The 23577-nt window shown below is 38.4% G+C and overlaps 1 protein-coding gene across 4 annotated transcripts in view; it reads right to left on the minus strand.

The window, feature by feature from the left end:
- Nucleotides 1-6789: 6789 nt before the first annotated feature.
- TBC1D32 (TBC1 domain family member 32) overlaps nucleotides 6790-23577 on the minus strand; it is a 70553-nt gene continuing 53765 nt past the window's right edge. For 3 of the 4 annotated variants that reach the window (XM_081187619.1, XM_081187618.1, XM_081187620.1), the window contains 6 exons: nucleotides 20850-20916; nucleotides 16022-16137; nucleotides 15396-15550; nucleotides 13542-13682; nucleotides 11594-11782; nucleotides 6790-7513 (listed from right to left, as the gene is read on the minus strand). In XM_081187619.1, the coding sequence (XP_081043745.1) occupies nucleotides 7394-7513; nucleotides 11594-11782; nucleotides 13542-13682; nucleotides 15396-15550; nucleotides 16022-16137; nucleotides 20850-20916 (788 nt within the window). In that variant the 3' untranslated portion in view covers nucleotides 6790-7393. Of the gene's footprint in view, nucleotides 7514-11593; nucleotides 11783-13541; nucleotides 13683-15378; nucleotides 15551-16021; nucleotides 16138-20849; nucleotides 20917-23577 lie in introns of those variants that run through there. The other variant, XR_014006287.1, reaches the window with a different exon arrangement.

The raw sequence follows: 23577 nt of genomic DNA on the forward strand, positions 1-23577 counted from the left end.
AGCCAGAGTCTTCATCATCACAGTGCAAAAGAGCAACTTGGAGGTGTCATTTTCTGTGTGCACAGCGGTGGCATTTTAATCAAACGGCAATGAGAATTAATTACGGTGCAACCCAACTATCTAATTGCTTCCCCAAAACAGGATTCTTGTAGTGTATGCTTCTCATGTTTCAAATAGGAACGCTTCCAACAGCCTCTCGATGGTGAAAAGACCAAACATACTGATGGTGCAGAGGAACTTAATCAACAAATACTGCTATCTTAACTCTGTACTTAGTCAAATAATTATTTTTGCTCACCTTTCCCAAAATGCAGCTTTGGAAATGAAGCTGTTCTTTCCATTTCTTCTTTTCCCCCAGGTCATACTCCCATCAGTATGATCTCCACCCAGGGATGATGAGATCTGTGGTCCCACAATTATCTGGAGGGCAACAGGTTCCTGATCCCTGGCCTAGGCACCACTCAGGCGATGCCACCTTTGTAACTTAAGGTTACCAGACATCCCCATTTCCCAGGGACAGTCCCCAGATTTACAAATCAGTCACCTGACAAAACCCATCTATTTAGTAGGAAGTTGAAAAGTGTCCCCGGATTCACTGAAAAAAATCTGGTAACCTTATTTTAACTTGTTCCACCAATGGCATGGATGGGATTAATGGAGGGAGAATCAGTACAGTATGACTATGCATGGAACCAGAGCAACCAGGTATGTTGTATGAGCACAATGCGCAACCCCCCCCCCATAGAACTATCTACATAGGTATGTCCTACAGATCATAGCCATTTCTCACTTTTATATTTGTGCAATTGGGGATGGATATTGGCATACAAAATACAGAATCTTCTTATGTACAAATAAAACCCGGGTCACATCACTTTAAAATGCTCAGAGGTGGGCTGTGGAACATTCCTAGTTGCCATTTCCAAGCATGTTAAAGAGCCCCAGCATGCCAAATTGATGGAGCGCCTACTCCCATATCAACACTAACATCTGCCAATGGCCTTCTGCAAGTGCTCTTCCATCTGTGAGGGGACCAATGTCAATTAGACAGAGGTCTGTGATGCCACAATTATTGAATGCCCTCGCCAAAGAGGCTCGGCTGGAACCAACATCAGTAGCCTTTAAATGCCAGGCTAAACATTTCTGTATTTCCTCAAGCATTTTACAACTCGGTTTTTATTTCCATTCTTGAATCTGCTGCTTGTTAATGCTTTGGAATACTGTATTTTTAGCTGGGTGGATTTTTTTATTTTTTATTTTGTAAACAATCATAACCTACTTTTCTTAGTTACAAAACAGAACACACAACAATCGGATTGTAGTTTTAATTATTGTAAACCTACCCTGGAACTGATTCTGATGAAGGATGCTACATCAATATTTCAAATTAAAATAAAATTATGGACAAGCCCACCCTATTTAGTAGTTGTGCATCCATAATGGGGTACAAAATGGGTACAGGGAAAATCTGACCCTTGATCTCTGTTTTCTAATGAGGTTTGGAGAAGGCAGTGCAATTGATCTGACTTTTCAGATTTAAGAGACTTTGAAATAAACCATCCTATCATCATTATAACTAACTTCCCAAAGGCTTTAGACTTAGTCAAAGTCCGGCAATTTAGAAATCATAAGGAGGCTTCCGTGGCTCTCTGGCAGCTCCAGACAAATTCAGCCACAAATTGAATTATTTGTAGCCACGAACCAAGTATCATGGAGAATTCAAGGCTGTGTGAGTGAGGTTTGGTTTTGTGCAGAGTTGTGCTGCTGGAGGGTGCTGCCAGATGTAAAATGGGTAAGGCAAAAGGTGTGACTTCACCTTTGGACAATAGGCTATAATGAAGTCACACCAAAGTCAGAGGTCTCTACAAACACAAATGGCGTAAACATATCTTCATCTCGGTAAGGAAGAGACATGATTAACGGTTTATTATTGTTTTTATTCATAAATCCATGACATCCCAACATCATTCAAAATATATGATACATTTTTTTAAACATAGCAATACAGTGTGCAACCTGTTAAAAGAGAAAATTCAGAAGCACATGAAATACATACTTGGCAATGACAATCATGGATGGCTTAGCTATCCAGGTGTCTTGGTAATAAATCTAATTTGTAATAAACCTCCCTGCCCTGCCAAATAATGCAAGAAGAGGTCCCACTTCCCTGCAAACTTGTCCCTCCTGCTTTCACCCCTCATTACTGTATGTCTTGTAAACGTTACAGCTGGGGTAAGAAACCAGACTTTGGGCCTCCATCCTTTCAACGAGAACTGCTTGGAGTACTTCCAATTTAGATTTACACCCTGCTCTTCCTTGCAAAGGAGCCCAAATCAGCAGACAAGTGTTTTTAAAAAAATAAAAAGACAGCATCTTACAAACAATTCCAATTCAGATGCAGACTAGGAAAGATGTCAGCTTAAAAAGCCTGGATGTAGTTTTTTTTGCAGCTCTTCAAGGCTGTGTCACTAGAGTAGAGCTGAAAACCAATCTTCTGCAGCATAGATGCTGTTGGACATCGGCACCAGATGTTGTTGGACTCCCATCATGCCACTCCAATGGCCAGGCTGGTTAGGGCTGATAAGAGCTGGAGTCTAACAGCATTTGAAGGCCACCGTGTTGGGTATCCCTGTTCTACAGTCTCCCCCAAAAAGGATTCAGCTTGTAAATTTTTCTAGTCTTTAATTCACAAGGATTCAGTTCATGTCACACAATACCTTTGCAATGCCTTAGTTTTAGCAGAGGCTTTAATAAAATAAAATTTAAAAAATAAATGGGTGGTGCTTACACTCTGCTCATACAGCTGCTTATCTCACTTGTTACCTTGGGGCCAAGGTGCTTCCCCCCCCCCCTTTCTCTTACTGTGGGCTCCCCTACCAGGTTCACTATGCAGATCATGCTCTGGCAGAAAAGGACAGACACTAAACAGAAGCACTATTAAGGAAGACAAAGTCTCTTGAGCATCGCTTCCAGCTACACATTAGCTATTAAAGAGGCACTAGTCAAGATATCTCATAAGCATCACCCTGTGATATGGATTTGATTTGACCCAGATATTACACAAACCCATGAACCAGCAACGAACAGATGCATAAGCCAAGAGCTTATGTTAGAGCCACTCAAACGATTTCTAGAACCAGAGAGATTTCAGTCAGAAATTCCCTGGCTCCTTAACTCCATATTTAATGACAAACTGCAAGGTTGAGAAATGTAAAAATTACCTTGCATCGATATTAAACGGCTTTTAAAACCGCAGGACACACAAGCACACAGTCCCTGGTACTCCAAGTAAACCTGGATAGGATTGCACTATAACCCGCTTGCCTGAAAGACCTAAGTGGAGTACCAGCATTTGAAAGCGACTGGCGCTACCCTGCAGTTCTTTATGTAGGATGTAGCACAGTAAAAGGAAGAAACATGGAAGGTGAAACCAAGTCTGCAATTACGAAAAGAACAAAACTAATCCGGATTGCAGACTGAACAAATAAGAACATAAGGAGAGGCCAGTTGCATCAGGCCAAAGGCTCATCTAGTCCCCCTCTGGTTGTTATACTGACCTGCCAGATGACTGTGGGAAACCGACAAGCAGGACCTGAATGAAAACAGTGTGGCGACGGAGCTTAATACAAATGCAACTGTCAGAGCCCTTTTGGTTTTGGGTGCTGAATACTAGTAAGTGCTACTGCTACGAATGCTTTTCATTCTGGACCAAAATATCCACTTGTGACATTGCTTTCTTTAAAAAGGTTTTCCTTGGCTCAAGTGTTTGCTGCAGCAGCATGAAGTTAGATTGTAGTTATTACTCCCCATAGTGCTACTGCATCAGAAACTACAGGAGCACACAGCTGAAATATATAGGACGTCGAAGGTGGGTGTCTGATATTATCTGCCTGTTCAGCCCTTCAATCCAAATAGCAATGACTGCCAAAATGAGAAATGATGGCAAAGATTTTCTCTGTGTTGAAATAAGTGCGCGCGCGCGCACACACACACACACACACACACACATATATAAACAAACAGAAAGTCTTTGATATCATTTTTCATTTCAGCAGTCATTGCTATTTGCTACACATATAAACAATCCTTATGTTCTTGCACTGCAATTTACGATTTAGCTCAAAAAAGTAAGAGTGCTTGCTTTAGTGGAAATTACAATGCTTGCAATTTGTGCCCTCTAGTTCTCTTCCTGTTATTTTACAGACACTGTACTTGGAACAGGCTATTCATATCAGAATAGAAGCTGTCAACATGAATATTTATACATTAGAAACAGAGATTGGGGGAGAGAGAAAAGGTTCTTTTCAGATACATAGCTAGATGGACTCGGAAAGGCCACAGTATCTTCTTCTATTCCTAGACTTTCTATTATAAATTATGCTTTTAAAAAGCCACTACAGTGGATGCTCGGGTTGCGAACGTGATCCATGAGGGAGGCACATTCACAACCCACAGCGCTGCGTCTGCACACGTCGCGATTCGGTGCTTCTGCCCGTGCGTTAAGTGCGAGCGCCAAAACCTGGAAGTAACCCGTTCCGGTACTTCCGGGTTCGGAGTGATGCGCAACCCGAAAACACACAACCTGAAGCGTCTGTAACCCGAGGTATGACTGTATTTGTATTTATATTTAGCATCATGTTATACTTTATTTATTTCTTTGGAGGGGGTTGACATTAGCTTATACTGAACAATCTGTGCTGCATTATCTGATCAGCTTAAACATCCAAAGAGAGCATTCCTCAGCTGCATTTTATAAAAGGTAGGCTCTCATTTTTATCTTGAAATTTTTGAAATGCATACTGGATAAAACAGTGCAATTTCCTCCTGTAACTTTACAAGCTTGGCTGTGTGTACTCTGCAATGGATAAAATCCAAATTTGCCAGAGTATGTTCCAAAAACATCTGGCTTTTGAGACCCACATAGTAAGTACCCTTACTATGTAAGACTCACAAGTAAGTACAAGATAAAATATTATGCATGCTTTGCATTATTCATTTTGCTTGTCAGACTATGCTGGACCCTATAGCCCCAACCCCCCCTCCCCCACCCAAGTATTGAACCCCAATAAGGTCTAGTAAGGCCCACCCTGGCACCTGCAATTTCAGCTGGCACTACCCACAGTTTTGTTACAAAGCCCATCTTTGCAGCTCAAAGGGGCAACAAATTGCCCGTTAAAACATGAAAAAGAGCACCATTGGCTTTAGCCCTCTGTGTGTCCTTCTCTGTTCAAAAAGGAGCACGGCATGAATAAAACATGGTGGAATGTGACAATTGGAAATGGATGAGGCTTCTGCCTCTCATTTTCTGTCTTTCTCCTCCTGTACCCAATGAAGTCATCTTGCATCTCTCACTGGGACTGTGCCATTGCATAATTTACTTCGGCCTTGTGGCGATAATTCTTTTGAAAAAAAGTGAACCTGTTCTTGGGCACACCATTTTTAACTTGGAATAAATAAGTGAAAATGGAGCAGGTGAGGATTTCCAACTCCAGCACCCATCAGACTGCATTTGGCAATATAATACTTGTAGCTTTCCTATCATGTATGTATCTTGGGGTGTGCCTTTAGAGATTTTGTTAAACTTATATTTGCATTAGTTGTTGCAAAATATATGACCAACAAACTCTAGAATTGGGATTCCAACTCAAACCAAATCAGGCAGTTGCTTTGGATGGAATAAGGATGTGATGAATTGGCTTTGAACCCAATTTTGTGGTTGGTGTACACCCCTAATATGAACACCAAACTATACCCAAGGCTATAGCTTGATAAGCAAAGCCAGTTAACAATGATACAATTATTTCTCCCAAGACCTTATTTGTTGCCTTTTTATGAAGTTGCACCATAAAGCGTAAATATATGACAAGCACATAAACTGCCCTAATAACTTGGAGGACCACAGTATAGGCCTTACTAATAAACATATATACAGGTGACTCCCCATTTATGCGGGGATTGTGTTCCCAACCCTCCCATATGCGAAATCACCTAAAATGGGATGTTGCCTGTATCAGCTCAGCTGATGCATGGGTAAGAGCCTCCCTATTCATCAGCTGTGGGAGAACCAAACTGTTCCTCTACTCATGTGCACATTACTCCACTTCTGGTCCACATCATCTGCGTCAGAGATGCATTGTTCCTCTGGCTCGCACATGCAAGCAGAGGGTCAGCTCTGCTCTCTCACAGCTGAGCAGCTGTTTCCGTGCTACACTGAAAATCAGCTGTTAGGCAGGAAGGACTCATGCTCACAAGGAGATCCTCCCCAGAGCCTTAAGAGGACATCCTATTCAGGCTCTGGGAAGGGTCTCCTGACAAGCCAGGACGCCTCTCCAGGGTGTTCCCCATTTCCAGAATCCACTTCTGAGATTCTGGCACCACGTGTGTTTGTGGTCACATGTAAACAGAGCACGTGCAGATGGGGAGTTGTCTGTACTCCAAAAGAAATCACTGAGTTTAAATTCAGCATGTTCACCATTACACAGGAATGTACATTTCAGAATTTTGTGATCATGTCTGGGTAAAATTCAGTCAAATTTAAGCACTTTTAAAGTCCCAGTGATTTCAGTTTTTTGATGTTTAACTTGTTAATTAATACATATACCTAATTTGTGTGCACCATATAAGATGCTCACAAACATGTAATACATTGGAGAAGCCTGCAGACAGTTTAACTCCAGATCAACTGGAAATATTATTAGCAATGCTCATACACACAACCTCAAAACTGACCTCCTCGCTTTCCATTTTGGCATAACAGAGAAGTCACAAAAACACAATAAATACTGCATATTATCATAACAGGAAGTTTAATTTGTTCAGCTCATCAAAACGTCAAGGTTTTAGTGTACATTGTTAAAAAAACAACTACAATTCTACTGCAGACTAAGATACTCAGAATGGAGAATCTTCAAGGATGTTCTGTTTCCTGACCTTCGAAGGTCAATCTTGCTACATTCAAGGAAGTAGCTTTGCCTTTATTTATCAATATTAAGTAAGGCTGGATTTTCAGAATGGGGATTCATATTACTGTCTTTTATTGGCAAACTTGTATGCAATTTAGAAATTGAAGGTAGATGTTGAAGAGAAGCAAAGTTTAATAGTATGGAAATCACTCCAAGAAAATATAAGCAGGACATTTAAGTAATTCAAGGGCAGGTTCTGAAGCCAAGTGTAAACAAGGCTATGGTGCATGGCTAGAAAAACACATTATTTTTCAGATGAACCAATTTAGAGGATGTCTTGTGAAAGCAGAATGCTGAAAAGCCTTATTATTGATTTGGCAGTATGTACATTTAGAATGAATGCATTTTTATAGAGAAGTATATAAAACAAATAATCAGTGTCCTTTTAAGAACGTAACTAAAATTTGAAATGAGAGGCTCATTTGCTTGATCTATGTGTTCTGCACTCTAATGTTCTTCATGTCTCTTAGCAGCACTGGTCTGTAGGTTAGAGCCAGGTTTTCCATGTATTTGAAATAATCACTCACTTGAAATCCATGAAGTGCTTCTTCCTGCACATTGCACAAAAGCAAAGTATTAGCCAGGGGGAAAATGATGGATATTAACATTTGAGGCTTTCCCAAGAGGCAACTTGTTTTATTTTTTCATCCCATTTAGAAATTTGTTCTGTTTCCATTGTAATACACAGATACTGCATTATGACAAAAGTGAAAAATAGACACATCCGTTTCTATACAATGGTGTCTAATGACATATTTACTAACGGAATTAATAAAGCAAAATGAGGATTTCAAACTTTACATATTTCTTAGCTGTATCAGTATACATAATTTGAAGTATAAAATAAGCTACAATTTATCAGTAGCCCTAGTTAAAATAAATTACTGTTTAATATAAATGAGCAGTGTATTATTTCATGCTGCTCCAAACTTCCCAATTTGCTTCAACCTGGTCCTACCGCTGCCACACAGCAAGAAAAGCAGCTATGACACTGGTCTCATTGTTCATTTGTCTAGAAATAAAGAACAAATGGAAGCCTATGTTTGTTCTTAGTTTACTGCTTATAGTTTGGAAATAAACAAGCCACAAGCCTGATGCAGACAAGGTAACCTGAGATTTGTTTCCTCAGCACAGGAGTAGCATGCTGCTCTATCACACTGAACCATCATTTATTTTAACTATGGTTTACTGTGACGTGCATACTTGGCCAACTAACATTGCCTTGTCCCATACCCTTTGTTTGCAGTTGCATGCCATGTCCTATTTTGTTTCTGACAAATTAAACCAACCATCTTGTTAGAAGGTTAGCACTAGCTGCATTATGAACGGTACATTTTGAATGTCTTTTAAAATAAGATAATTGGGAATTAACCCAAGGACAGACAAGTTTAATTATTATTATTTTAAATTTCTATACAGGGCAGTTTATGATAGAAAAACACAAACATGAATAACATAGAACAAATAAAAACAATAACACCCCACAACAGAGTTTAAAAGGGCATAGATGGTTTAAGGCCTGGGTGAAGAGGAATGCCTTTGCACTGATTTGCTATTGAGGGATAAGGAACTGCAGACTTTTGTTCCCCCAGCTCCTACCACAATGCTGGCAAGAGCTGGAAAAGGATATTTTCCAAAGCTATCCACTGTTAAAGTAATCTTAGGGACATGGTAAAACTTTGCAAGGTGCAGAGCATCGGTGAAGTCGGTAGTTCTAAACAGAAGTGGTTGTGAATTCCTCTACAAAACAACAGCAAGTGTTGCAGATGTTAATATTTGCATCTCATTTGCAGCAACTGTAGCATTAATGGCTAGTAGCCACTGGGGAGAATAAGAAAGTTTTTAGTATACACTGAAATCAATGCTTTGTCAGTGCTTCCCTTAACCTAGAGGCAAGTTTAGTTGTTACTTTGAGTGCTGTGTAAACCATATGGAAATACAAGATGAGGATTTTACTGCCTTTCCACATTAAGGTTTTGATGGGGGGAAAGTAATTCAGATACTGTTTTGTTTGTCAATAATTGTGTGCATACCTGTATGATGGTTACTAGATGCTTCAAATCATCTATCTAAAATTTCATATTATATATTATGTCACTGTGCAAAAAAAGTGAAACACTTGGTTGGAGTATTATGGGCCACCAGAAACCTCACATACTGTAATGAAGGATAGTGGTTTTGTTAGAGAATCTGCCACTTTTATCCATATATATTATTATAAAGTAATTACATGACAAAGAGCAGCTGGCTCTTCTTGAAAGTCAGCATCAGAAAAATTGGGATAAGAAAATGCCCACATAGACTTTTGAGGTGTGGGTGGGTAGGAGAGAAGGAGGAAAAGAAGAGGTGACCTGACGGGCCCACAATCCTAGCTACAACTAAATACTGACTTTTAGTATCAATGGGATGAGTAATTAGAAATTATTTGCTTTATGAAGCAGTTAATAAGGCTTTTATTGGAGAGATTTGCAGTCAATTGTCTCAGCCTACTAGCAAGGGAAATCCATGTGCAGAAAAAACCTACCACGTAATAACCAACATGGATGCAGATGTTCGTCTGTATTACAATGCACACCTGAGTTCCATTAAACTGGCTTGTGCATTTGATGTAAATAGGTTTGTACATTCCTATATGTAGCCACAAACTGTTGCACACAGCTTCAAGTAGACAGGGTCCTCTTAATTAGAGTTTCCATTTTAATGATGCACTGCTTTGTGTACTTAGTACTGTGTTTCCTTCAAACAATGTATTGTATTCTAAGGGTGTAATTTACAACCAATTAAGTCCAGAGTATTCTAGTTAAAATTAAACTGGAATCAGATATGGTGGATTTCTTTTCCAAAATCTGCCAAGTCAAGCCTAGTTATTAAAGTCTAGTTAGGACAGTTTGACAGAGAGTGTAAATTAAAATCGTGTTCTTTCCTCAAAAAACATTTATTTTTTTCTTTTATAAAAATACAGCAAACCCCATGATTCCTTATAAAATGTGTTCAGCACACTTTTAATGAGAGTTTCATAATTTTTGACCTATTATTTGGCCTCTGTATCTTAAGAACTATTTAATCATGATGGCCTGTCATCAGATGTTAAGATGCATTTTATTACAAGGAAGAATAGCTTTGGTGTGTTGTCTCCTGCTATATAATGAGGACTACAGATCTGTCATGCTATTTTAAAATGAATGTCAAAGATTTTAAATTAAAAGTATATTTTGGGAATCACATTATACAAAATGGCTGTTATAGACAGGCAGCAGCTAATGGCATGTTTAAACAATTAACTTGATATTTCTTATTTTAAAAGTATTATCCAGTCTAGAACGATATATTCAGCTTTGATTCTAAAGTTATGTATATCAAACAGGGTTTATTAAATTTAATATATATAATGCCTGAAGCAACTCTTTTCATACAGAGAATTCTACTTTGGAGTTTTCGTTTGTGCATTCTTAGAAAAGGTAAAGACAGATATGAAACTTAAATAGAAAAGCAGCTTTCAGAAAATATTAACTCATTTAACTTCATCTTTAAAATTTATATCCCTACCTCTTTGCCCAAAGACTTAGGGGCAGGGGACAACAATAAATACATAATTAATGTTAAAACAAAACAATAATAGTAGAATAAAAACAGTCTGCCTAGGTGTCAGTCTACATTTAAAGAAGGTCTTTAGCTGAGTCCTAAACCTGAACGACGTCAGCACCTGCCCAATGTCTGGGAGAAGTGCTTTCCGCAACTGGGGTGCTACTACTGAGAAGGCCCTCAGATGGGTTATAAAGTCCCAAACTATTCTCAATGATGGAATCATCAGAAAGCTCTCCCTAACAGATTTCAACTCACAGGCAGGTTGAAATGGCGAGAGGCAATAGGGATAAGGAAAAATATATATTCTGACCACCTAAATTAGTTACCAGAACATGCAAAGCACTGACATAGTTACCATTCATTCAATGACCATTCATTCAGCTTTGAATTAACTCAGGTTTGCCAAAAGCTCATTTCTAGTTCTGAAATTCTTCACTGAGTTTTCTGAGTTAATACAGCCACTACACTTATGAGGAGACACTTTAGCTGAGATTTGTGCATTGCAGGGGCTTAGATTAAATGACCCCTGTGGTCCCTTCCAACTCTACAATTCTGGTTCTAATAAAAGGCAGCTACTGTTTCTGCAGAGTAATGTAAAGCTTAGAAATAAACAAATCTATAGGTTAAAAATGTTAAGAACAGCCCTGCTGGATCAGATAAAAAAATCAATCTAGTCCAGCATTCTGTTCCAACAGGGTTCAGCCAAATCTCCTTGGAAATATCACAAGCAAAGTATTTTGCTCAAAGTCCATTAAGGATATGGCATTCTGTAAAAGAGAATGACATATCAAGATCAGGCTCATCACCAATTCCCAGTGAACAAACAAGGAAGAATCTATTTCATATACATTTGGCATATGCATTTGTCTTCTTTAAAGAATTACAGAAAGGATATTTTCCTTTGTCACTAAGTAAAGCTACGAAGAAAACAGACTGAAAACAAACACATATTCAAAGAATAATTTGTTAAGTTTTTCTAAAAACTTGACATCAAATCTTCAACACTGTTCTATTATTCTAAGTCATGAAGATAAAGAAGAAATTACTTTAAGAAAAACTTGGAGATCCTGAGTCTGCGTATGCTGAAGAATTTCTTGCTGTAGATGCTTGAATACAGATATACACATATAAATCTGATAATCTGGGCCAAGAAAAATACAAATGGCAATGTAATGGCAGATCTCGCTCCAGTCCAAGTAATTCCAGAAGCACTGAGTCAACCATTGTTGACAGATCTAGGAAAAAACAATAATCCAATTCATCACTTCCAGCAGCAACTGTTCCACATAATGCATCCAGCTCTATATACTCCATTCTGAGGTCCCTTGCAATTGTCAGCTACCATAATTTACAACAGAAATCCACCCCCACTCCTAGTCATGGGGGGGGGGTAGCACACCCTGTTTCGCCACTGGAAGTGAAATGTTTTTCCCTGGAGGTTCCCAGAGCTCACTGAAAACCTGAATCACTGCCACTAGTAAGGGCTTGTCTGGGAAGGCAGCACTTCCGTTTGTAAAAGCAACTAAAGCTCTAGACCACGTCTCCTATGCTAGGGGGAGGCATCTTTTCTCAAAGAATTTGAACTAAAAAGGAATGAGGAGGTGTGTCATATCAGCATCTCCCAATTAGTCATTTGCACTGCATCTTCTTTCTGGCAATCATGGGCATAAACAAGTTTCCACCTTAGTGTAGCATCCTTAAAAACCTGGAAGAAGAATTGCTACATGAAAGAGTTTTCTAGTGAAGAATGTCACAAACAGTAGTACTTTGGTTTTGTTTAATGTGTTTGTATTTAGCAGAAGAGGAGCTCTCCAACTTTTTAATAAATCTGACATTCTGTTATTAAACTGATTATGAAAAACAAAATTAGAATAACTGTTCTTTTTGTTGATCTCTACCACGACAATTTAATTTAGCTGTGAACTTATGAATCTTGTGTTAATCAGCCTGTAAATATTTACAAAAGTAAATCAGGCAAAAGTACTAATTTGATTGCAAAAGATAAGGTTTAAAACAGATTTTAGCTTGCTTCATTTGTAATCCAACAGTGACAATGGACTGGAACCAGACTTTTTCTTTTTGTGGACAGCTTCTAATCCAACAGAGAAAACCATTTTTTGTTGAGTCCCCCCTACACTCTATGACTCTAGAAAAACTTACCTAGAGGATTAAGGATCCCTTGGAAGGTAGCACTGGGGATTTTGAGGAATGGAAAAATCACTCCTCCTCTTTCATGGGAGTGTCCTGAGCAGAATTCTGCTTAGGGAATCTAGCAGGAGCAAACTCTGAATCTATCCCAATTAGTGTTTAGACAGCAAAATTACTTTTGCTCTTTTCACTTAAAATTATGGGGTAAGAGCTGGCATCTAATACACTGCCCAATTCTATGTATTTTCATTCAGAGGCAAGTCTCATTGTTATTCCTAAGCATTCAAATACTTTCAGCCTTATTGTAGAAACTGTACAATAAATAGTACATATCAGCAAAACAAACTGTTTTTTATTGCAGTAGCAATAATTCATTTTTTTGGTCTCACCTGTATAACTTGATTTCAAGTATGGTTATGAAGAACTACCAGACAAAAGCAATTCAATTTCAAAAAGCTCTCTCTTTCTACAATTCCCAGCTGACTATTCATTAGCAGTAAATATAATTTATAGTTAACTCTGCCCACTGCTGTGCATTTAAGGGTCTGACAAAGCTATTCTTTTTACCACTATGCTTTTTAAGAGAAAAAGAAAAACCTTCCTGTGAATGTCTTTTCAGAGTAGCTTCAACATGAAATGATTTAGTGGAAGTCCTACCCAGCTGGAATCTTGTCTTAATTTCCCTGTAAGCCTCATTTAACTTAATGGGACTTACTTCTGAGTAAACACCTAAGGGGCTGCACCATAGAAGAGGAAAGTGCTTTGGCTCCAGTTTTGCAGTCTCCTTTTCACTGACAGTCAAGGCAACCATTTTTTAAAAAAACAAATTGAAATATTTTCTATTACCTGTGACGACGTAAAACCAGACATATGGAACGCAGAAAAGACTAGGGGTAACTCAGCCTTCAGCAACATCTCAACATAATGTGCACTGCAAAAATAGATTGGATGGATCCCAGACGCTGCTGTGTCAACGGGCAGGTGAATCTGGTCAATGAAGCAACAATACCCAAAAGGATCCTTATTATACAGCTTTTCAAAGGTCTCCCTTCAAAAAAGATGTCACCTTCCCTCTGCCCATTCATTATCCACATGCAGAATAGAACAGTGATCGCTTTTCCTAATTTATGTCTAGCTGTAGAAAGTTTATTTGCTCCCAACACAACTAGAAAAAAAAAATACGGCAAAGTAGCCAGTAACATTTACCATTGCTTTGGGAGCAATGGGAAGAAAGGACTACCTGCTTCCCCCTTCCCTCCACAGCCCCCTGATAATCTAGTCCTGAAGGCTGCCCCCCCCCCCCGGGAATATGGGACATAAGTGATGGGAGCTGCAGATGGATGGTGGAACTGGCAAAAACTGCATGTCCCTCTTAAATGAATGGAGAAGCGCCTTAGGATCCAAGTCACAGTCCTTGCCAGGGCCAGACATGTGGCTGTCTTCAAGCAGCTGCATTGCACATTCCAAAATGTGTGTTTCAGGATCCCTTGGAGTGTTGTCGAAGGTGTTGCAGCACACCTCTAATGCTAGACTGCTTCACAGAAACCAAGAACTGCACACTAGTAAGAGCTGTGGCTCTTCAAGGAATCCTGGCATGCACAGAATTCCTTGGTGCCTAATAGAAGCATTTCGGTTCCAAGTGGACTGCTTGGGGTCTTTCTGCTGACCTACCTTTTGCAAGGAGAGGTTTACTATCTCTAAAAAGTAGTGTACAGGAAAGCCTGTTCTTGCCAGAAACTCCATGAATCGAATGACAGCCTGCTTGGCTTAAACTGCATTTATGACATCTAACTGCTAATTTGAATGCTTTGTTACCAGTGTTAACAATATGATTTGGCTTGTGGCTTCCCTACTAGATGTGAACCATTGCTTTGACCTCTAATGGTCTTAGAAACAAACGGGCATCAACTGTGCAAGCGTCGAGAAAGTTCCAGAATATGATTTGGAATTGTCACATGTCCATAATGTTCATAAGTAGCACTTCTTGATCATGCCCTACACTATTTCTTAAACTCTTTTTCAAATTTTAGTCCCTCTTGTCATATGGCTTTATTATTTTGGGGTGCTGACATGTCTCAAGTGGGGAGCCACACTTGCCCTGTTTGCTCAGTTTTCTAGTATGTGGAAGTTTATGTTAGTAGGAGAGTAAAAAATTAAACATACAAGTTTTCATTTAATTCTGTGATTATTTATGTTAAAGGAAACTTGTATAAATATCTGAGATGCTAAAATAGTGAGGCTCTGACTAGCAGTGACAATGCAAGCTGGCTTACTTTTTCCCCCCTTATCCAAAATTGCTACTTTGTATCATTTAATGATTTTATAATAAAACAAAAGCTACTAATCTAAAGCATGAGCTTGCACATAGCAATAATAATAAAAAGGCCATTCAATAGTTCTATCTGCCTACATACAGAATTTAACACTACTAATAAAGTGAATTTTATGGCTCACTTTAAAATTCAATAACACCACCACTGCTATCTGTCTACCTGTTTTTTCCCTGGTTCCAGACAACCATTTGAGCAGATGTCAAATCCATATTTTTCTGAGAGAAATTTTGCAGGGCAAACATTTGGTTAAAAAAAACCTTTAAGTAACTGCATTGTGTTCTGTTTATCAACAACTTTGGAAATATTAAATTTCATTTAAAATGTTCAGAGCAATCTTGTCAAGATGAAACCTTTTTTGAAGTCTTACAGAACTGTGCAGCCGTGGTATCCAAAGGAATGCTGACACAAGAAGACGGGAAAACTGGTGGAGAAAATTTAATGTTTTTTCCCTGTCTCCCATCATTATTAGAAATACAGAAGATGCAAACCAATCAAAGCCGACGTATCCTCCCTGCAAACCACCTGTAGGAAAACGTTCAGGAAATCCAAGGGTTTGTTGTTAAATGCAGAAAAACCCTGCGATCGAAAACACATCTATTAGTAGACCATTATTAGAAAAGGATCAGGCCTAGATACCAAATCCAGAGACTTAAGGGTATTCACATGCATCATGTACAAAGTACACCCCTTTCATTGCAATTGTGAATGCAAATCTATAACTGTGGGATGTCTGTGGATCTGCTTTCTACACTGGAGTAAGTGGGGAAACCACTGTAGATTTTAAAAAAACTCTGGGCAGAAATAGAAACTTAGATGGGAGAGCATCTGCTCTGGAAAATATGCCTGTTGAGAAAGGAAAATGTTATGAAGTTCCTGCCTATATGGCACAAATCTTTGTGCCATCTTAAATAATTCAAGAAGGCATCTTAAAAATTATTTTGACAGTTATACCAACAAAAGACTTGGTGATGTTTATATTATGAGAAAGGATACGCAACGATGTCCTTAGAAGTGCCTGTTGTCGTTTCAAAAAATTTTCACAGTGCATTATTACATGGCATAGATCATCTTCGGCATTCTCTCTCAGCAGGTTCAAATGTTTACCATAGCTAAACCAAAAAAAAAAAAAAAAAGTTTAACTTAACTAGAAGCTATACTCATTTTCATTTACTTATTTCATTACGGAAAAGAGCACACCAGACATTAATGTGAGTGATTTGTAGCCAATTGGCAGAAGCCTTAATCCACATCATATTCATAGGCAATCTATACTGGGAAAACATGTCTGCAGCTGTTTCTTTCTTTTAAACCTTGCTACTTTATTTAAGATGCATAACATTACACATAAAATAATAATCTGAATACAGAGAGCTCATGGAAGGGCTTGATACAAACCCAACAATATTTGTGACTCCTTCTTCCAACAGCTGAACTCCATCACCACCACCCATGGCACATCATAAACTGCATTTGAAAGTCCCTCATTCCCAGATTAAACAGTTTTCCATGTGGCTTAGATGGCTGGTCTTCAAAAGAAAGCACTCTAAAGGCCCCTTGGGTTCGCGGTACTAGTTTAACGGTTCTTTGAATCCTCGCCTGACCTTTCTCTCCATATAAAGCACAGTCTGCCACTTAAATGAGACCGCTGGTTAATTTCTGCGTGAAATGTATAATGGATTAAGGCACTGATTTGACAAAATTATGCTCTTTCTGTTAAAGATGCTGCAACTGCATGCAAAAAATGATGTAGTTACTCAGATATTGCTGTTCCACCAATGTAAACAAATAATCCCAAACCTTCCTTATGCCCAGCTCCAACCAAAGTTGTTGGTGGTTTTGCTGGGGACGTAGGAGCTGGGTGTGAAGCCTCAAGCTAGGTGCAGGAAGGTACAAAAAAGTATATTAAATACACATCAGACTACATGTTCCCAACCACAACTGGCGCCATTACAGCAAGACCAGGATGCATAAAAGGAACGTAACGTGCAACATAAAAATGAGTAAAACAGAATTTTTGAACCTGTACCTGGTACTTTCCATGACTATCTATCTGCATCTGCTTGCAAATCCTATTTGCCTTTTTAAAATTGTGTGAGTGTCTTCTCATCAAGGCAAGGTAGCAAATAGAACAGAAATAATGGCACAACAGTATTGTACAAGCATTTGCACATTTAAAATGTTAAAACAAATGGGCTGCCCTACAATTATAATATGTGCCAGCCTAGTGAAAGCATAGGTGTGGCGTGTATTTATATTTTTATATAAAAAATATAGAGCAAGAATGGCTAACCTTTCTGGGCCTGAGGGCTACAGTTAACCTTGAACAACCCCCTGAAAGCTGCATACCAGCAGTGCATGTGATCAAAAGTGTGTGTAGCCATCTCACTCCCTTGCACACGCACACGAACACACATGCATATCCATTGATACTAGACATTTTTAGTATAAAAACTTATTAAATTCTTCCACAAAGCATTCTGCTTTGCTTCAGGCTTCCATTTGCACCCCACTGTTCACAGCTTAAGTCAGCTTTAAAATGCACATTATGTTGATTTAGATTATTATTCATTCTAGGAAGATCAAATAAAGCATATACAATGGAAATATGTTGATAGTTTAAATAAATGAATGAAACATTAGTGGTTCAAGAGCAAGGAAGAAGATTACTAGGTCTCAGTTGAATTAATATAGAATTATTAAAGCATCTGTTAATAGTATTTTGGTAAAAATATAGTGTTCAGAGCTTGGTTACTCATACTAGAACAGCTTACTACAAAAATAATAGTATGTACTATAAAGATGTTTTTAAAATATCTGATACTCCTGTTACTGCACTTCCTATGAGGAATGGCTTGAGGGAAGCAATGGCTTCCTGTTACCTTACCATGTAGAATTCACACTGTCGTTCATGACTTTAAAAGCCCTAAAGGGCAGAGGCCTGGCTGATTTAATGAATCAAGGTGAGCACAGATTCAAAGAACTGTAGTGTTGGAAGGGAACATGAGGGTCATCTAGTCCAATTCCCTGCAATGCAGGAATATTTTGCCCAATGTGGAGCTCAAACCCACGATCCTGAGATTAATAGTCTCATGCTCTACCGAATGAGCTACTCTCACTCCTAAAGCCTGGTGTGAACTTATTTATGTCCTGCCCTTCGTCACAACTTATCTCAGGGTGAATTACAAAAAAAGTTACAATATGATAAAGCACTAAAATACTGTTAAAATCATCAAAGTAAACCCATATGGTTGCCTATACCTACTCTCTGTAACTGTGTGACTACACAGAGATATTTAGAAAGCATGATGGAAGAGAAAGCAATTCAGCTGGCGCTGAAAATGAATGGCATCAGCTCAGTCTTGGAGAGAGGGACATTCCTTAACTGATGGAACCAGCGCTGAGAAGCCTCTAATTACATTTTTGGTGGTACTGTCAGAAGGACCAACCTAGCTCATTTCAAAGGCTTGAGCAGGGTAGGGCCACCCACCTGTCAATCACCTAATGTCATAAAGATGTCACAAGGGTCTTGCAAAGTTCCTAAGCCTATATTGTAAAATAACCAAGAATGTTCTTCTATTTCACTATTGCTCCTACTGTGACCAACAGGGACCTTTAGATAGACCTTCTCAGTAGAAGTCATACAATTATAAAATTCTCACTCCTGAGATGTCTGCTAGTCAGAACCTAATCATCTAGAAGCACTCTCTAGTTTGGGGAGGCCTTTGGTGCACCGGGTTAATTCAAATTGTTAACTGGTTTCAAGACAAAACAAAACATGATTTTTGTATTCAGTTAGGGGGTTTATTTTATCATAGTAGTAATCAAGCACTTTTCTTTTTGTGTAATCTGGTTATATATTTTTTAACCTGCACTAGGCCTCCGGGGTAGAGCAAATAACCAACCTCAAATAAATTACATTCAATGTGTCTGAACACCATTATTAATCCCTTCAGTGGAACAAAAAAGAATAAAAGCAAATTCCTAGTTTTGAAGGACAAGCTAAATGACCTTTATCAAATCTATTCTGAAAACAACAATTATGGTAATTATGTTGAAATATACAATTCAAACTTACTTAAAGGAATGAAAAACATACAAACCATACCAGGAATTATATACTGGTAAGAACATCAGTATTCATTATAAATCTCAGCTATGAAGTCACTGGGGTGACTTAGGCGAGCCTTTAACTCTTCACCTCAGCCTGCCCTCCTTTTCAATGGCAATAATGGAATATTTATTTCTTTAAAAATTACTGACAACTTTTCAGGATAAAAAAATGACAAGGTTGTTTACAAATAAATATAGTACAATAAAACATAAAGCAAACTATCTAGAGTTCAGTAAAGCTGGTACTAAGGATTAGAGTCCAGGAACGCCCATATCAAATGAAAAGTTTTTACCAGCAGCAGAACATCTGCGCTGTAGGTTCCTGTCATATCTGTAAGGGGCCGTCATTCCAGTGTGGGACACTGGTCTATTTTATACAGGTCGTCTTGTGAGGATTACCAAGAAAATATATGATAACCGCATTGCACAATATTCACTCTCTGTCCAGTTTACAGCAGGTGCATGGCTTCTGAGCAGGATCCCCAGAGGGGAACTGGATGCAGCCCAAAGAGAAAACGCAAAGCCATCATTTATACAGCACAACTGATCAGTCGGCATAAAAAGGTAAAAATAAAGAAAAAAGGCTAATGAATCCATTCTAAGACGGGTACTACTTAGACCTGAAAGCTTGTTATTGGCACACACAAAAAGAACCAAGTATGCAAACTTCTGGAGTATTCCATTTGCATTGGGGCACTAATTTTAGTACATCTTTGATAATGAGTAGTGTTTTGTTTTGATAACATGAAAGTATCCTTATATAGAAACTTAACTTGGTCTCGTGTTGTTTCAGCACACTATAGCCCCATCTACCGTATTTCTAAGATGCTTCATGGAGAACACCCAAAGGCAGACAAAGCTGGCTGAGAGGTCACTTAAAGTGATGTAGGTGCTGTTCTGATGGTGGGGAGAGAAGCCTGCCAGCAAACCAGCCCTTATACTGCTGCAGGTCACCCACAGAAAGCTCCAGACATAGATGTTCTGCTGCCACTGAGGGGTTGCCCAGTGTTTCATGGGCAATGGAGGATCTGATGTACTTCAATCAATCCATTTTTTTGTTTGTTACAATTTCAGATCAGCCACTAGAATATAGTCCAACACATATAATTTTACAGAGATTATAAAATTGGGATTACCAGTACTACCAAAAGCTAGGGTATGTTTGTGCATTGCCATGCATTCACAATCACACTAGAATGAGTTTTCTGAGTGCTAGTGTGGTTGGTAGAGAGATGTAATCATCTGGTTCCTGGTAATGCAAGCGGATGTGCATAATTTTGCCACATTGATGAGTCTGGTGTAGTTAATTCCCTTCTGTTGACTTCAATGAGGGGTGTGGGGAGAAAATAGTAGAAACAAGTCTATGGACCCCCCACAATGGATGCAGTGAGCCAACAGGGATTGGGAAGTAGCAATAGCTCTACTGTAGGATCAGTGAGAGGGGGAAGAGCTTGATCGGCCATTGATTCATGGAACATTACAATATTTTGGTGATGTACCTGGTCTGGAAGGTGCTGGTAGCAGTGAGAGAAACCGTGTGCAGTTCTGTGGTTCCAAGCCATTCACGTTACAATAATGATTTTCACCATAAAATTGTTCAATTTAAATGTTGTATTATGTCGAATGGATAGTTTCAATAGCATTCAAGTCATAACAAATTAAAAATGAACATTTTATAAATACCTAAGTGAAATGTTTTGACGTAATGTACCTGATTGTCATTTTAATGCCAAGCTGCTGTACAGATGAAAGAGTTTTGATCTCCACATTTGCATCAGCTGAAAAGAAAAAGTCACATAAAAATAAGTTCAGGTAGGTAGCAGTGTTGGTCTGACGCAGTCAAAATAAATAAATAAAAATTAAAATTGTCCAGTAGCACCTTAGAGACCAACTAAGTTTGTTCTGGGTATAAGCTTTCGTGTGGTGTCTGAAGAAGTGTGCATGCACACGAAAGCTTATACCCAGAACAAACTTAGTTGGTCTCTAAGGTGCTACTGGACATTTTTTTTAAAAAAAAAAATTATAAAAAGAAGTGTTTAACCATTTTAATCTGAATTTCTAAGAACTGTTTAAAAGATGAAGTTTGGTGGCAATCCATAATACAGTGAATTTAGTGAAAGCAATAAATAAGTTATTATAGTTACAATAAGACAACATTTTGGACTATCTATGGCCTTACTTTTAACAACTGAACTCTACAAGCTTCCATTTTATGACAGATATAAATAACTGTCAGCTTATGGTTCATCACCCCTTACAACTTCATAAAACTGTCAAAGTGGCACCTTGCCTAAATACTGTCTGTAGTACTTATGCACAATCCTATGGGTGTTGCGATGGAGTTCCAGGAACCATAGGATTTTGCAGATGAATCTCGCCTTCTCCATGGGCTCTGAAGAAGCTTCATCCAGGTTGCTATGAAAAGATCCATAGCTACTACTTCCCCAGAGAGAAGAGGGCAAAAGGGAGCATTTTGCAGGTGGATTTAAGTGGTGTCTTTGGATCTGCTTGAATTCAAAGCCCTTTCACTATGAAACCGTCGGGAAAGAATGTCGACCCTTTGGCTGGTGTCCTTCTTTTCCCTATTCAAATTCTTGGGGGGAAAAACTAAAAGCCAATAGGAGGAGAGAGAAAATGGGGAACAACACCATCACACCACCTTCTGTCCTGACAGTGCATTCCCAGAGGGCTTTGGATTTTGTGATTTGTCTTCTATAACTACTAACCACTCCCAACACTGTTGCTCTGTCTAAGCACTTATCCCGCAGACAGAACTTGACATCAAGTGCTCTTCTCCAATATTTGACTCAACTCAGCCTTTTGCCAAGTATGGGTAGCATCCAGTAAAAACAATAGCCTAATTCACTATAATCAAAATGAACGAACAGATTATCCTGTTTCACAGTCTCTTATATATATATGTATCTATTCATGACATAAATTAATGTGCAAAATTGTGGCTGGGTTGTCATTATAGCTATGTTTTCCTATTCAGAAGATATTTGTATCAACTCTTTCAGTGCAGATTTTAAAATGGCTTGCAGAACTCTTCACAATTGAAGTACACTTAATATTAACCAATGAGTGAAGCATTGGCCTGGTGCGGTAGTTCTTAGATTTTTCCAGGCTAACAATATTTTCATCTGCTGTTTATAAAAAAAGTAGGCCTACAAGTCTTTCTTTGTACTTTATTCAATACATTAGGAGCTCAACGCCTCTACAGGGAAGGGGAGGAGGCATGAAAGTTGCAATTGTAATGATGCACAAAATGTACCTTGTTTATTCCAAGATACATTATTTAATTTCCCCCAAAATCAATGTGAAACCCATTTTATTAAAAATGTCTTGAAATAATGTGGCTTTCAGAACAAAAGCATCAAAGGATCAATTTTCTCAATAAGAAAACCATTTTCCCCTTAACAAAAGGCAGAGTATCTCTGAACTGTCAATCAGACAAAGAGGTGAAACTGCTATAGTTGTTAAGCAGAATGAATAAAATATGCTATGGCAGTAGCTCCCAAGATGCCAAATTCAGGGAAAAGATTTAAGTACACCTCACAGTTCAAAGAGAAATAAAAATTGCACAGAACATGTGTAATTCATTTTTTAAAGAAATCAAACATTCAATTGGATGTATCACAATTCATATTTAATTTCAATATATGGTGACTGTCAGAATTCCAGATACAGTCATGCTGAGAACTTGTGCTGAAGTAGTTTAACAATGTTGACCATTTTTGTTTTTCAAAACACATCCTTAATTCAGAATTCACCGGCTTCTAAGAATAAGGCAGCCTCCCCACCACCATACACCATTTTAAAAATCAGATCTATTGTGTGCAGTTCTTAGGTTTTCTAACAAATTTAGATTCTAAAATAACAATTTAATAGTCTATTAAACAATACCAAAAAACGTTTCTACTAGTTGGATGCCATTAACATTGATTATTACAAGTGTTGGTGTCAATTTTCCCAAAAGGAATGTGACTTCCTCTTCTTAGTGTTAACAGGGTGCTATTCTTGACATCCAAGAAGCACAACTTCTTTTTGCATACAATATTAATTGCATTAATCAATAACAAATTCACTATCTTTATAGGGGTTCTTCCAACCCCCAGACTTCCCCCCACTCCTCTCCCCGGTTTACAATAATTATCTCTTCTCTTTTCTGTGACTAAATACTTTTATCTAATCTATTAAGTCTGCCTTTTCAATACCCTTTATCAAATTACCGTATTTTTCGCTCTATAACACGCACCCGACCATAACACGCACATAGTTTTTAGAGGAGGAAAACAAGAAAAAAAATATTCTAAACGAAACAGTGGATATATGATTTTTGTGGTTCATGCTGTGGCCACAGACATGTGATCTGATAGTGAGTTTGGAGTAGCCCAATGCAAAAATCCTGAGGATCCATGTGGATCCATGCTTTGTAA

Source organism: Podarcis bocagei (genome assembly GCF_964188305.1).
Source record: "Podarcis bocagei genome assembly, chromosome: 3".
Lineage (NCBI taxonomy): Eukaryota > Metazoa > Chordata > Lepidosauria > Squamata > Lacertidae > Podarcis > Podarcis bocagei.